Here is a 13,343-nt window from a genome sequence, read left to right on the forward strand (position 1 = left end):
TAGTAGGATGCCCATGGAAGATGGGATTGAGAAACCTGCATCATATGATGCTGTGCCTGCCCCATGAGGCATTGCAAACCCTTCCCAAAGCACCCTGCGGCCAGTTGCACAGTGGGATAGCTACCACAATGCACTGCTCTCTGTGTCGATGCAAGAGCTGCTAGTGTGGATGTGCTCTGCTGACACAAGGAGCATAGTGTGGACAGGCAACAGCAGTTTAAATAAAGCAATTTCATTAAAGTGGCACAACTTTTGTTGACAAAACTCTGTAGTGTAGTGTAGACCTAGCCTAAGGTTGTCTGCTCTTTAGACCAATGACTGTTTTCCTCTGCATTTGGAAAGAACCTTGCACAATAACCATCTTGCTAACTCTAAGGCTATGTCAACACTACCCCACAGGTTGATGCTCTGGGGATTGATGCACCAGGGTTAATGAAAGAAAGAATGGAGATATCCTATCTCCAAGAACTGGAAGGGACCTTGAAAAGTCATCCAGTCCAGACCCCTACCTTCACTAGCAGGACCAAGTACTGATTTTGCCCCAGATCCCTAAGTGGCCCCCTCAAGGATTGAACTTACAACCCTGTGTTTAGCAGGCCAATGCTCAAACCACTGAGCTATCCCTCCCCCTAGCAGGTCTAGTGAAGACCCGCCAAATTGACCCTAGATCGCTCTCCAGTCAACCCCAGTACTTTACCCCAAACAAGAAGAGTAAGGTAAGTCGACGGGAGATCGCGTCGACCCAGCATAGTGTGGACCCGGTGGTAAGTCGACCTCAGCTATGTCAACTCCGGCTACGTGAATAACATAGCTGGAGTTGCGTAGCTTAGGTTGACTTACCATGGAAGTGTAGACATAGTCTTAGGGCTCACCTTCACTGTTAGCTGGAGGTATAATTTGAGTGTGGCCCTTACCCTGACTCCTGTCCACACACAAAAGTCTCTAGCTTAAGTTAGTTGGTGCTTTAAACTCCAGCTAGCAGGCCCATCATGGGGTGTGGGTGGAAGCTTGAGTGCCACTGATAGTTGAGCTAATAATTATGTGGAAATGCAGCCACCTGGTGCTGCTGATCAGCTGACTCTGTGCAACTCGAGTGTAATTTTGCAGTGTGGCTGCTCTGACTCAAGCTAACGCTGCAGGGCAGATATATCCGGGATGATAGAACCATCAGCGAAATACCATGTACTAGAAAGAATGCAGGTTTGGTGGATGCGTTTGGATTTGGACACAGCTTCTGAAGCTGCTGGTGTACATTTTTCCTATGCTGACTCCCGTGAAGGGGTGATCCATTTGTCAGAGATTTACTTTCCTTTCACTAGAGAACAGCTGTAAGACACTGTCACTTTAATAAAATCGTCCAGGAGGGTAAACACGCCTCCTGTTTCCTTTATGAAGTACCTAATGTCTCTTATATATATCCAATATAAGGGTATTAAGAAGCATCTGTTCTGCTAAAAACATTCTTTAGCAACCAATATAATAAAAATGTGTGACTGCACAGACCAGTGCATTGTGAGGCGCTGTCTCCTAGTTCCCAAAAAATTCTCTTTGGGGCTGCCCATAAATTATGCAACGCAGTATCTGTGTGGGTCCTTAATTTTGTGTGTTTTCTTTCAGTGTGATGAAGTGTTACAAGGGGTGGCCGGCTGGATCTTGCAACGCCCCAAAAAATGCCTTGCGTGCTCTTGTGGACAGCCCCTTAGGATCCCTGAATGGAACCGGGCTTCCCACTTCCCATCGGGTCTGGAGGAGGAATTTCGCCCACTTGGGCACATGGCGGAGGTGAAGGCGTCAGACGGGAGGCGGGGCGTGTAGCCACACAGCTAAGCCACGTTGTGATTCCCCTGGCTCCGCCCCCTCGCTTGGTTCTGCTTCCAGCGCTCGCTTCTGGCCCCACCTCCCTCTGATAGCCCCGCCCCTATCTAGCCCCGCCTAAAATCCTCGCTTTGTTCCTCCTTCCCCGTACCTCAGGACCCGGCCGCCTTCTGGCCCCGCCCCTCTTCGTCAAGCCCCGCCCCTTTACCCTCCCCTCTGGCCCTGGCCCCGCCCCCGCGCTAGCTCCTCCCGCCTGCGGCTCCTCCCCATGGCTACGTTCGTTGGCTTGGCCCCGCCCCGGGGCAGCGCGTGCGCATGCGCGGCGCTCGGGCGGACATGGCGGCGGCGCTATGTGGCGGCGCGCGGGGCCGGCTGCTGTGGTGGCTGCTGGCGGCCGCGGCGCTGGCCCCGCGGCCGGCCCGGGCCCTGATCGAGGGCCTGTACTGCGGGCGGCAGGTGTGCTACGACGTGCTGGGCGTGAGCCGGGCCGCGGGCAAGGCCGAGATCGCCCGCGCCTACCGGCAGCTCGCCCGCCAGTACCATCCGGACCGGCACCGCGGGGAGCCGGCCGGGCCCGGCGGGGAGACCCTGCAGACGGCGCACGAGAAGTTCCTGCTCATCGCCACCGCCTACGAGACCCTCAAGGTGAGAGAGCGGGACCGCTGCCCCGGCCGGAGCCGCTCCGGTAAGAGACACCGCGGGCCGGGCAAGCAGGCGTGGGGACTAGGGGTTCCCCGGGGGGGTCTGGGGAAAGCTGAGGGAGAAGGGCTGGGTTGTGGGAAGGGGTGGACCTGGGGCGTAGGTGGGGAAGGGGGTGACACGTGCTGGGAGGCTCCCCACACTGAGGGAGGAGGGGGCTGGGCTGGGGGAGAGGAGGGCAATAGGAGGGAGGTAGCACAGGCTGGGGGGCTGCAGGAGATGGGGTGTGTCTCAGGCTGGAGGGGCACACCCCAGGTCAGGGGCCCGGGTGATGCCAGGGGTCGAAGTGAGGGGTATGGGGATGATGACTGGCTGGCTCTGGGACTCGGCTCACAGCTGGGGTCTGGCCCAGGTTGGTTACAGCTGGGATCCTGTTCCCATCAGCAGGCCTGTCTGGTCCTGGGGCAATGGCCAGGTATCAAAATCCAACCTCTGCAATTGGCCCTAACTCACATCTTTGTTGGCACCTTCAGTGGAGAGGGGATGAGCCACTGTCCCCTAGCTGTGGTCACAGCAGGTCAGGGCTGAGAAGTCATCAGTCAGGTAACAGCACAGACCAAAAAACCAAACACACAGCAAATACTGTACTGCCTCTGGACTTTAGCTCTGGGGCTCAGGGCTTCAGCCACACAGGGGGTTGGGGCTGCAGCTGTGGGGGAGGGTGTGCCAGGGCTCAGGGCGGGGGAGGGGGTGCTTGGGGCTTCTGACCCTCGGGAGCACGGGGCTTTAGACTGCGGGGGGAGTGTTGGGGCTTGGATCTTCGGCTTCGCTCCCAGCTTCAGCCTTGCAGGGGGCGCTGGGACTTGGGGCTTTATCTACGAGGGAGCGCTGGTTTCAGCACTCGTGCTCCCCCTGTAGCTATAGCCCCGAGCCCTGGTGCCACTTACCTCTCCACCTCCTGGTGAAGTCAGGAGCGGAGCTGCAGGGCTGAAGCCCCAAGGGTCAGAAGCCCTCCCCTACCTGGACCCCTGATGCCCCCCCCTCCCTGCAGCTGTAGCCTCACCCCCTGTGTGGCTGAAGTCTGTAACCTCTTCAGAGTTTGGGAATGTTTCAGAGTTAAGGGAGAACCTCTATTCCCGAGGTGTGCATAACTCTGAGGTTCTACTATATTGTCTTTCAGTTGAGACTTCCCATAACTCCTGTAATGTACTAATCCCGAGATATATTGTGGACACATTTGCTATATCAATATTTGAGTTATATATCATTAGCTTTACAGTTTTTAAGCTAACTGGGTAGCAAGGTAAAAAGTTGCTGCTGAAGGAAAAAAATAGGAACAATGTAGAGTAAAATGTGTAAGAACTCTAAAGGTATATAAATATCTTGTATTTTATCTGGAAATAGTCCCCATCTCCAATTGTAGCAAACTACATTCACTGGAGTCAATGAAATTAATCCCCTGTTCCCAACTTCCAGATGCTTAAAGCATTGCATTTGGTATGTTCATCCAGGTATCCTTAAAAATCACAGTTCTGAATTTTTTTAATAACGTTACAAGTAGTGTCTGAGATTCTTAGAACTGGAAGAAAGATGAGAGAACAATCTACTTTAACAGTTTGTTTACTTTGTGCTTTTGGAAACACTGCAGAATCAACACAGTTTCCCCCTGTTTGGCTTTCTTACCCAGCAGTAGGGAGAAGGAAGATAGCATAAAAAAAAAAAGCAAAATGTAATCATTCATGAATTAGCAGCGGGTGTTGTAGAGGACAAGCATAGTATGTGAAACGACCCAACAATTTTTAAAAGTAACGTTCCAGACTTTTTGAGTTAAACATATTCCTTTAAAACAGTGAGAAAAGTAATGGATGCAGGACCAGAATGGCTGAAGGGATTTGTGAGGAAAGATGATAATGGCCAGATAGCTGTAGGTTGGCTAAGCCACAGCTAAGGGATGAAGTAATAGATACAGGAGCAGGTATAAATACATGAAAGGATGGGGGTTGCTTTACCAAGTGTTAGGTCAGTGTAATGAGATAAAACAATTAACAGCAGGATACCAAGGGAGGAAAAATAACTTTTGAAGTGGTAAGAGAGTGGCCCATTACAGACAGTTGACAAGAAGATGTGAGCAACAGTAGGGAGAAATTAGCATTAGGAAAATTGAGTGTAGGTTTTGTAGTGACCCAAAACTCCCAGTCTTTATTCAGGCCTAATCTGATGGTATCTAGTTTTCAGATTAATTCCAGTTTTGCAGCTTCACGTTGGAGTCTGTTTTTGAAGGGTTTTTTTGTTGTTGAAGAATTGCCACTTTGAGGTCTGTTATTGAGCGACCAGAGAAATTGAAGTGTTCTACTGGTTTTTGAATGTTATGATTCCTGATATCAGATTTGTGTCCATTTATTCTTTTGCGTAGAGGGCTTGTTCACCTGCACATCTACCAATGTGATATATGCCATCATGTGCCAGCAATGCCCCTCTGCCATGTACATTGGCCAAACCGGTCAGTTTCTACTGGGAGTGGTAGAGTCATTACAAAACCTAAACTTAATTTTCCCAATACTAATTTCTACCTACTGTTACTCACACCTTCTTGTCAACTGTCTGTAATGGGCCACTTTCTTTCCACTTCAAAAGTTATTTTTCCTCCTGCTGTTAATTATTTTGTCTCATTAGACCAGGGGTGGGCAAACTTTTGTATGGAGGGTCGGATAGGGAAGGCTGTGCCTCCCCAAACAGTCTGGCCCCTGCCCCCTATCCGCCCCCTCCCAGTTCCCACCCTCTGACTGCCCCCCTCAGAACTCCCAACCCATCCAAACCCCCCGCTCCTTGTCCCCTGACCGCCCCCTCCCGGGACCCCCGCCCGCTATCCAACCCCCCTGGCTGCCCCGATCCCTATCCACACCCCCACCCCCTGACAGCCCCCCCGGGACTCCCACCCCCTATCCTACCGTCCTCTGCTCCTCGTCACCTGACCACCCCCTCCCGGGACCCCCCCGCCCCGAACTGCCCCCGGTATCCCACCCCCTTATCCAATACCTCCTGTCCCCTGACAGTCCTCCCAACCCCTATCCATATCCCCATGGATATGGCTGTGGGGGAGAGGGGACAGCGGGGGAGGGGCTAGGGACTAGGCTCCCCGGCTGGGAGCTCAGGGGCGGGCAGGATGGTCCCGTGGGCCGTAGTTTGCCCACGTCTGTGTTAGATTGACCTAACAGTTGGTAAAACAACTCCCATCCTTTCCTGTATTTATACCTGCTCCTGTATCTTTTACTTCATACATCCGATGAAGTGGGTTCTAGCCCACGAAAGCTTATGCCCAGATAAATTTGTTAGTCTCTGAGGTGCCACAAGGACCCCTCGTTTTTTTTGCTGATACAGGCTAACACGGCTACCGCTGAAACCAGCTAAGAGATGGAGAGTGTAATCTACAGATATTTTATGGGAGAAAGAAGAGAATTATGCTGGATGGTACAAAGGGTATAACTAAGACTAATTAAATGTAATTAAGAGATGAGATGCTTAGACTAAGTACCAGGAAAATGTTGAGAAAGTGAGATCCGTTAGGCCATGGAAATCTCCCAGAGGAATGGTAGTAGTCCTGTCACTTGGTGCATTTAATATTAGGCCTTGGCTACACTTACCAGCTAGTTCGACGGCTGGAAATCGAAGTTCTGGGTTCGACTTATCGCGTCTAGTCTGGACGCGATAAGTCGAACCCGGAAGTGCTTGCCGTCGACTGCGGTACTCCAGCTCGGCGAGAGGAGTACCGCGGAGTCGACGGGGGAGCCTGCCTGCCGCGTGTGGACCAAGGTAAGTTCGAACTAAGGTACTTCGACTTCAGCTACGTTATTCACGTAGCTGAAGTTGCGTACCTTAGTTCGAATTAGGGGGGGTAGTGTAGACCAAGCCTTAGACTGTCTCCAAAAAACTGAAAAGCATACTCTGTATTTTAAGAGTGTGTGTATTTCAAAACAAAAAAAACACCTCACCTTGCATTGACTCTGAGATGGATTAGAACCAATTAATACCAACTGTGTGCTTAGTATGTGGCTGTCAAATGCTTAACTGTTTCAAAATGAAATTTCTTCAGACAAGGCCAAGTATGCGTTATTCAGTCAGGGCTACATATGTGTTTTAGAATAAACTCGTTTAGGTTACCAGAGTTCAGGTAAAGATCTGAAGAATTTTCATAATACCTGGAAAGCAGAAGCTGCTTATTGAATATTAAAAATTGATTTTTTTTTTAAATTTCCCTATCTTCCATATACAAATCAGGCTAACACAGATTTTACAACAGTTTTGTGACTAACGATGTTGTAACACTAAAGTAATTTTGGTAACTAAAAATCACTTCACTACCAAGCCATCTTATGAAATGTTCTATGTGACACTGAGTAAAAGCTTAAGGATACAAACCTACAAAATTTTGTTTTAACTGTTTTCTTGCCAGGATGAAGAAACACGGAAAGATTATGACTACATGTTGGATCATCCTGAAGAGTATTACAGCCATTATTATCACTACTACAGCAGGAGATTGGCACCTAAAGTGGATGTCAGGATAGTGATTCTAGTCACTGTATGTGCTATCTCCGTGTTTCAGGTAAAATATATTTATGCGTATTATGACTATTCTTATAGTAAAACCTGAAATCTAGATTCCTTTACCATTAGTCAGTTACTGAGGTTTTTTTCTTTAATTGTACAATTAGAAGGCTCCACTGTTTCTACTTAAGTGTTGTCTACTATCCTGGGTGTACTAGACAGATATTTGTCCAGTCAGATAAATCTATATCCTGGACCAAGGCTGGGAAGTTAGTGGTACTAACCTGTTTGGGGGTTTTGTGGTACTATATATTTAAAGGATAAGAAACTTGCACTGCTGGAGAAATAATCTAGTTCCATGGTTCAAAAAAATTAAAGGCTGAACAGTCCATCTCAACAGTCGGCGATAGACTGAACCAATTTCTCATTTTTATATCAGTGTTTTAAGAAACTAATTTTGAAATTCTTCTTGAAATGATGATGTATTTAAAACAATCATGCTCCTGATTTCATAGTAGCCATTAAAATAAGAATTAGCTTTGATCAGTGAAGTCTTGCTCTTAAAATGCATGTATTTTGCTGTGTAGAAATTTGTAAATATTTCCTTTTGGATAAGGTAATAACTCTGTATACATCTTTGAGCAATTGTTTAAATAGAATAAATTTCTTAACTCTTTTCTTTAACACTTAACATTACATATATTGGAGTTACTTGTTCAAGACTTCTATAAAAGATAAAATGTCCGCTAGTTAATATGCTGTAGCTGAAGAAATGATTGAACCTTGCTATCTAATGGTCCAGATGCCCCTCTCAGCATTTTCCCCCAAATAACCCAACTAAGAGCTTTTGATTCCTTAATGCTTATGGCACCATCTGCAGATCAGTAGCTGTCCTAGAGTTCTCACCCTCCAAGCAGTGTTCACTTGAACTGCTAGATCCCTAAAGGCTTATACAGCTACATATCCTACTTCTCCTCAAGTCCACTTGGTTCTGATGGTGAAATAGCACCTGTCTCTCCTCCTTCTTTTCCTTGGGTATAAATGGGGAGATTAGTTTTTGCCTGAAATTTTCTAAACTGGAAAATAGTAAAAACTGAAGTCTAGATTCCTTTACCATTAGTCAGTTACTGAGGTTTTGATGATTGCAAAGGCAACGTAACCTCACATCTAAATCTATTTGCCTTTCTTTTGCTCTCTGCTACCTCTGCTATAGCTATTGTCTTAATGCAAGAGTTGATCTTTCCATAAGTTGCACTTCACATCTTTCACTAAGGAAGTATTGCCCCGGTAGGACTTTGGTAACTATTTGGGTGAATTAGGCAGAGAGAAGGCTGTTTTTTCTCATCTTTCTATCCTTGTTTTGTCTGTAGTCCCCTCCTAACTCAAGAATGAAGCAAGAGATGGAGGGGGATTGAGTCTTGTAAAGCAAATCCTGTCAAGCTAATAAGATTGCCCTTACATAAACTGTTTAATTAACTATTTAAAATGGATAGTGCCACTTATGATGTACTGTACTACTGCTTTAGTTGCAAATCCAAGATAATTAAAAATCTTTAAGAACATTTTTGTCCAGTAGAAAACAGTGAAACAGTTTAACATGACATTTTAAGCTAAGATGTATTGTGTGCCAATCTAAACAGTGACTCATAGTCCTGTAATACCATAATATGGGCTCGCTACGGTGGGTAAATCCTCTGATACTGAACTGGAGAATTAGAATTAAGGTCCCAAATTATTTAATGCATTGAAGTTTGCAAACCATAATTCCATTTGTATCAAACTTTTGCTGATAGTGATGTTTGTATGTGGGAGAAATGATATCGCCATAATAGGGTTCCACTGTACTGGACAAGTATAGCATTTCTGTCAAGCAGCAAACTCAAAATATGTCCCTTATTATGCCATCATTGCTTGTGGCAGTATGCAATGAGTAAAGAAATTCTGCATATTCATCAAACAAATGTATAAGCAGCCGAGCCACAGTGTTTTAGTATCGAAGAGAAGCATTTTCTTAACTATTGTCGTATTCTGTAGCAAGACATGATGCTTCTGGTAAATTAGTTTCTAGAATATGCCCGGCAAGCTTCCCCCCATTGTTCTGTAATTTCTTTGTATCTCTGTGAGAATAAACATAGCAGTTGCTAGTGTACTGGGTTTCATTAATAATGTGGGGTTAAAAACCTGTCACTGAGAGAGAAAATCAGCAGGAAAAGTTGCTAATATAATCCACAGGATAATCCTTCAGTATGAAAATAACTTCTATCTGATCTAATACATGATTATTATGAAAATTAATCCTTCACTATCTTACTACTGTTGTGAACTCGTTCTACCTGTCATTAAAAAGAATGAAATTAAATGTTATCAGATTCTTCTTTTCCTTGTACAGTCTAGCTTGTGAAATATGTTTTCTTTAGCAGAATGAGCACAGGGTTGGAGTCCAAGAATACAGAGTTCTAATCCTGGGTTTAACAATGCTAACGCATTGTGGCATTTGTTCCCCATCCAGTAGCTGGCCCACAAAAAGGTTTGAGTCTGCAGCTGGTGTTAAGCCAAGGGGACCTGGTCCTTCAGCTTAGCAGGAAAATCACACTTAAGTGTCTTCATTCCCCACAGAAGACCCTTTCAGGGCAGGGATATTTTTACACTGGCGTTCCTACTGACTTGCTGTAAGATCTTGGGCAAGTCAGTTCATCCCTCTGCATCTATAAAATGGGGATACTACCTCTTTTACTAAATATGATTATTATGTACCAGAGGTAGTGGATTTTCTTATGGTTTTTCTTCTGTTTTCTTTGTTAAAGCTACTGCTGGAACTAACAAGCTATTACTATTTTATATTCTAGTTCTTCAGCTGGTGGAGTAGCTACAACGAGGCCATCAACTACCTAGCTACAGTGCCAAAATATCGTATACAAGCGTCTGAGATTGCCAAGCAACAGGGCCTACTGAATAGGGCTAAAGAAAAAGGCAAAAACAGACGGTCTAAGGAAGAAATCCGTGAGGAAGAGGAAGAAATAATCAAAGACATTATCAAAAATAAAATAGATATAAAAGGCGGCTATCAGAAGCCTAAAATATATGATATCCTTCTATTCCAAATCCTCTTAGCTCCTTTTTACTTATGCAAGTATATAGCTTGGTATTGTTGGTGGATTTATTGTTTTAATATTAAAGGGCGAGAATATGGTGAGGAAGAGAAGCTGTATATCATACGCAGATACATGAAAATGTCACAGTCTCAGTTTGACACTCTGGAAGATAATCAGAGAAAGACTTTTCTGGAACGGCAACTATGGATAAGAGAGAACTATGAGGTGAGTAGTTGCGGCATGTTGTGAAAATGAACATTAAATGCCCAATTTACCCAGCTTAAAAACTGGTGTTCTCCCAGGGTATCTATTGTGGTTGTACTGCATGTAAGACTATGATTCATTTCTAGATATCAGTCATTAAGCTGGAGATTTTTGGCAATGAGATTCAGGTTTTCTGATGAAAGACAGTCTTTGCTCATCTATTAATGTGCTAGAATATCACCCTTATAAATTAAAAACACTTTTTTAACACCACCATTATAAATGCTGGGGGCAAAATGGGGTGTGGGGTGGAGGCTGACAGCTTGCAACTCCCCATGTAATAACCTCGTGACCCCCTGAGGGGTCCCAACCCCCAGTTTGAGAACACCTGCTCCAAAGTAACTGTTTATCCAAACCATTTGAGATTGGTGGTTGTTGTTGTTTTTTATCACTCTACCAATTCAGCTAGTTCCTGACTCTGCCCTCTTTACCCTTCAGTAGTTCTTCTGACTTTCAGTGATCCAGGGTCTGACATACTTCTTGCTGGGCAGTGGCTGTTTTATTCAAGTATAGTGCTCCATTGTTCCAGATCAGAGACTCCACACAATACACAAGCTCTGTGCCCTGGTCCTGGGGATGTTCCAGAGCCTATTACTTTGATTTAAGTATTGACTCTGCTTGTTGTACAAGACACAAGTGGAGGACTATCCTTGTACCAAGGTATTTGTAAGTGAAAACACATTAGGAGCCCTTATAGTTCTTTAGCACAGTAAATCTATATTTAAATGTTTTCTGCCTTGTTGTTGTTGCTGTGGTAATTTTATGACTATTGAGAGCAGTACTTCGTATTTTGTAATACTGTGCCACATAGTATTTACAGTTAGCCAGTCTGGTGTGCAGAGTTCTTCAAACTCTTGTGCAGAAAAACTTCAGTTACCATTGAGACACCATGCCATTATCCACTGTTGGAGATCAACCCTATTGACTGTATTACTAAAAAGAGGTTAGCTAGTTCAGGAGCAGGTGGAAAAAATACTAGGAACTGAAAGAATCACAGTAACAGCGGAGCCAAACAGCGATAAACAGGCTAGAAAAAGTTTGTGCAGTCTTGATAATGGGGAAGTTTAACTGTACAGGTGACTTCCACATGGCATGGTGGCTTTTTCATAACTTAATGGATGGAAAATTTGCAGTCTAGACCCAAGATTTACTGATCCTTTGAAACCTGTGTGTTTAGTACTGTTGTATCCCATGAGGATGTTGCATTTTAAAGATTAGAGTGTTGAACTGGTGCCCCGCACCCCCTAAAAAGTAGCTATCAACATTTGCTTAGAATTTCCTGGCAATTAAAATATCCAGTTATAATTCTAATCCTAATGCATCAAATGTGGTGATAAAAGCATTTACTTCCACAGCTAGACAGATTAAAAAAAATTAAAAAAATCAGATTTAACCACATTCCAAAATTTGTCTAATTAGTCTTGAATACAGAGGGACACAAGTATGAAAACAACTGTAGGAAACAGTTAAACCAGTGGATCTAGCTACTACATTGAGCAAACCCTTTACTGTATAGGAAATAGTCAGTGTCCTGAGTATTGCCTATTTTGGTTGGTGTGACTAGTATTGTCTCCTGCACAAGCATGCGGCTTTTAGCTAACGTTCCTGTGTGTTTTACAATGCATTCTTTTAATGGCTTAATACATTCGAGATAAAGCCAAATTCTGCTCTTACACCACCATAGACCCTAAATCCAAAGTAACTCAACTGAAGTTAATGGAGCTATGGGCCAAATGCTGCATTCCACCAGCAATCTGAGACTGACCTGACTCTATATAGCAACCTGGAGTGTGTGGTTTAAACAAAAAAAAAAAAAGTCTGCAGTTTGATTCATTGTAATAGCTGGAATAGCTCTTGCCTCTACTATGAGGCTTGCCTTGAGGGCTGACTTTTTCTTGGACTTTAAATAAAGTGACTTTTTCTTTCTCCTATCCAGGTCTACAAGCAAGAACAAGAGGAAGAGCTAAAGAAGAAGATGGCCATGGACCCTCGATGGAAGAGATATAGGCGGTGGATGAGGAATGAAGGACCTGGAAGATTAACGTTTATTGATGACTGAAGGCTGCTGAACAATGTGCAGTACTGATAAACCTGACTTGCAAAAAATTTTCGTAACTAAATTTTCAGAGTTTTATCTGCTGTGCCTCGGCAGTGATCTAAAACTCAGGAATAATTTCATCAGGCAGAAAATTAGTACAAGTTTACCATTTTTATAAATAAAAGTGAATCTGTTAAACAGAGACTTAGTTCATTGTTTATATTCTACTTGCTTGTGGAGCTGGAGTTCGTTTAAAAAGTGTTTCACATGAAATCTGTAAGAACAAATACCAACCCAACTATACCTTACACCCTTCCAGAAATTTCTTGATGAAGTCTCCTAGCTGTATTTTTGTTTTGTCCCCTCTTTAAAACCACAAGGTTTGTACATTTGGTTGTTAGGGATGTGTAAACGCTCATGTAAAATTCTATATGCAGGGCAATTTTATGGCTCTTCATCTATTTTTCCTCTCTATCCCCACCCAAAAGCTTCCAAAATCTGAGTGATCTTGCCAAATAGTATATTTGATGCAGACTAATCATAATGGGCTTATATATGCCTTTTCCCATGCCCTGTCCAGTTGGAAGCATAGTCTTCATTCATTCTGGTAACACATGGTGCATGATTGTTCAGCAATGTGACACAAACAGGCCTTAATTTTTGTCTTTGTTCTGCAGAATGATACATTAAGCAGATTTTGCTAGAATCTTAGGTTTGGGTTTTAATCTTTGTACACTGAACTGTAGATACTTGTTTGGAACAAGTGTAGCAGTATTCTACTAAATGTGACATGTTACTTGCACCGTAGTATTGGTATAAGGGAAACTAATCCTTTTGTTTAAAAGGGGCAACTTGATGCCTTATGTAAATAAAAAAAATTATTATTATAACGCCAATTCGTTTCAAATTCTAAAACCAAATTAACGTTTATAAATAAAATATTCTCTTTA

General features: G+C 44.1%; 1 protein-coding gene across 1 annotated transcript; it reads left to right on the forward strand.

Annotated features, from left to right (window-relative positions):
• The first annotated feature begins 2,130 nt into the window (after nt 1–2,130).
• DNAJC25 (DnaJ heat shock protein family (Hsp40) member C25) lies at nt 2,131–13,343 on the forward strand. The gene is made up of 4 exons (XM_054031834.1): nt 2,131–2,460; nt 6,905–7,057; nt 9,846–10,316; nt 12,292–13,343. The coding sequence occupies exons 1-4, from the start codon at nt 2,131–2,133 to the stop codon at nt 12,412–12,414; spliced, it is 1,077 nt and encodes a 358-aa protein (XP_053887809.1). The 3' UTR covers nt 12,415–13,343.

Source organism: Malaclemys terrapin, chromosome 6 (genome assembly GCF_027887155.1).
Source record: "Malaclemys terrapin pileata isolate rMalTer1 chromosome 6, rMalTer1.hap1, whole genome shotgun sequence".
NCBI classification, from domain to species: domain Eukaryota; kingdom Metazoa; phylum Chordata; order Testudines; family Emydidae; genus Malaclemys; species Malaclemys terrapin.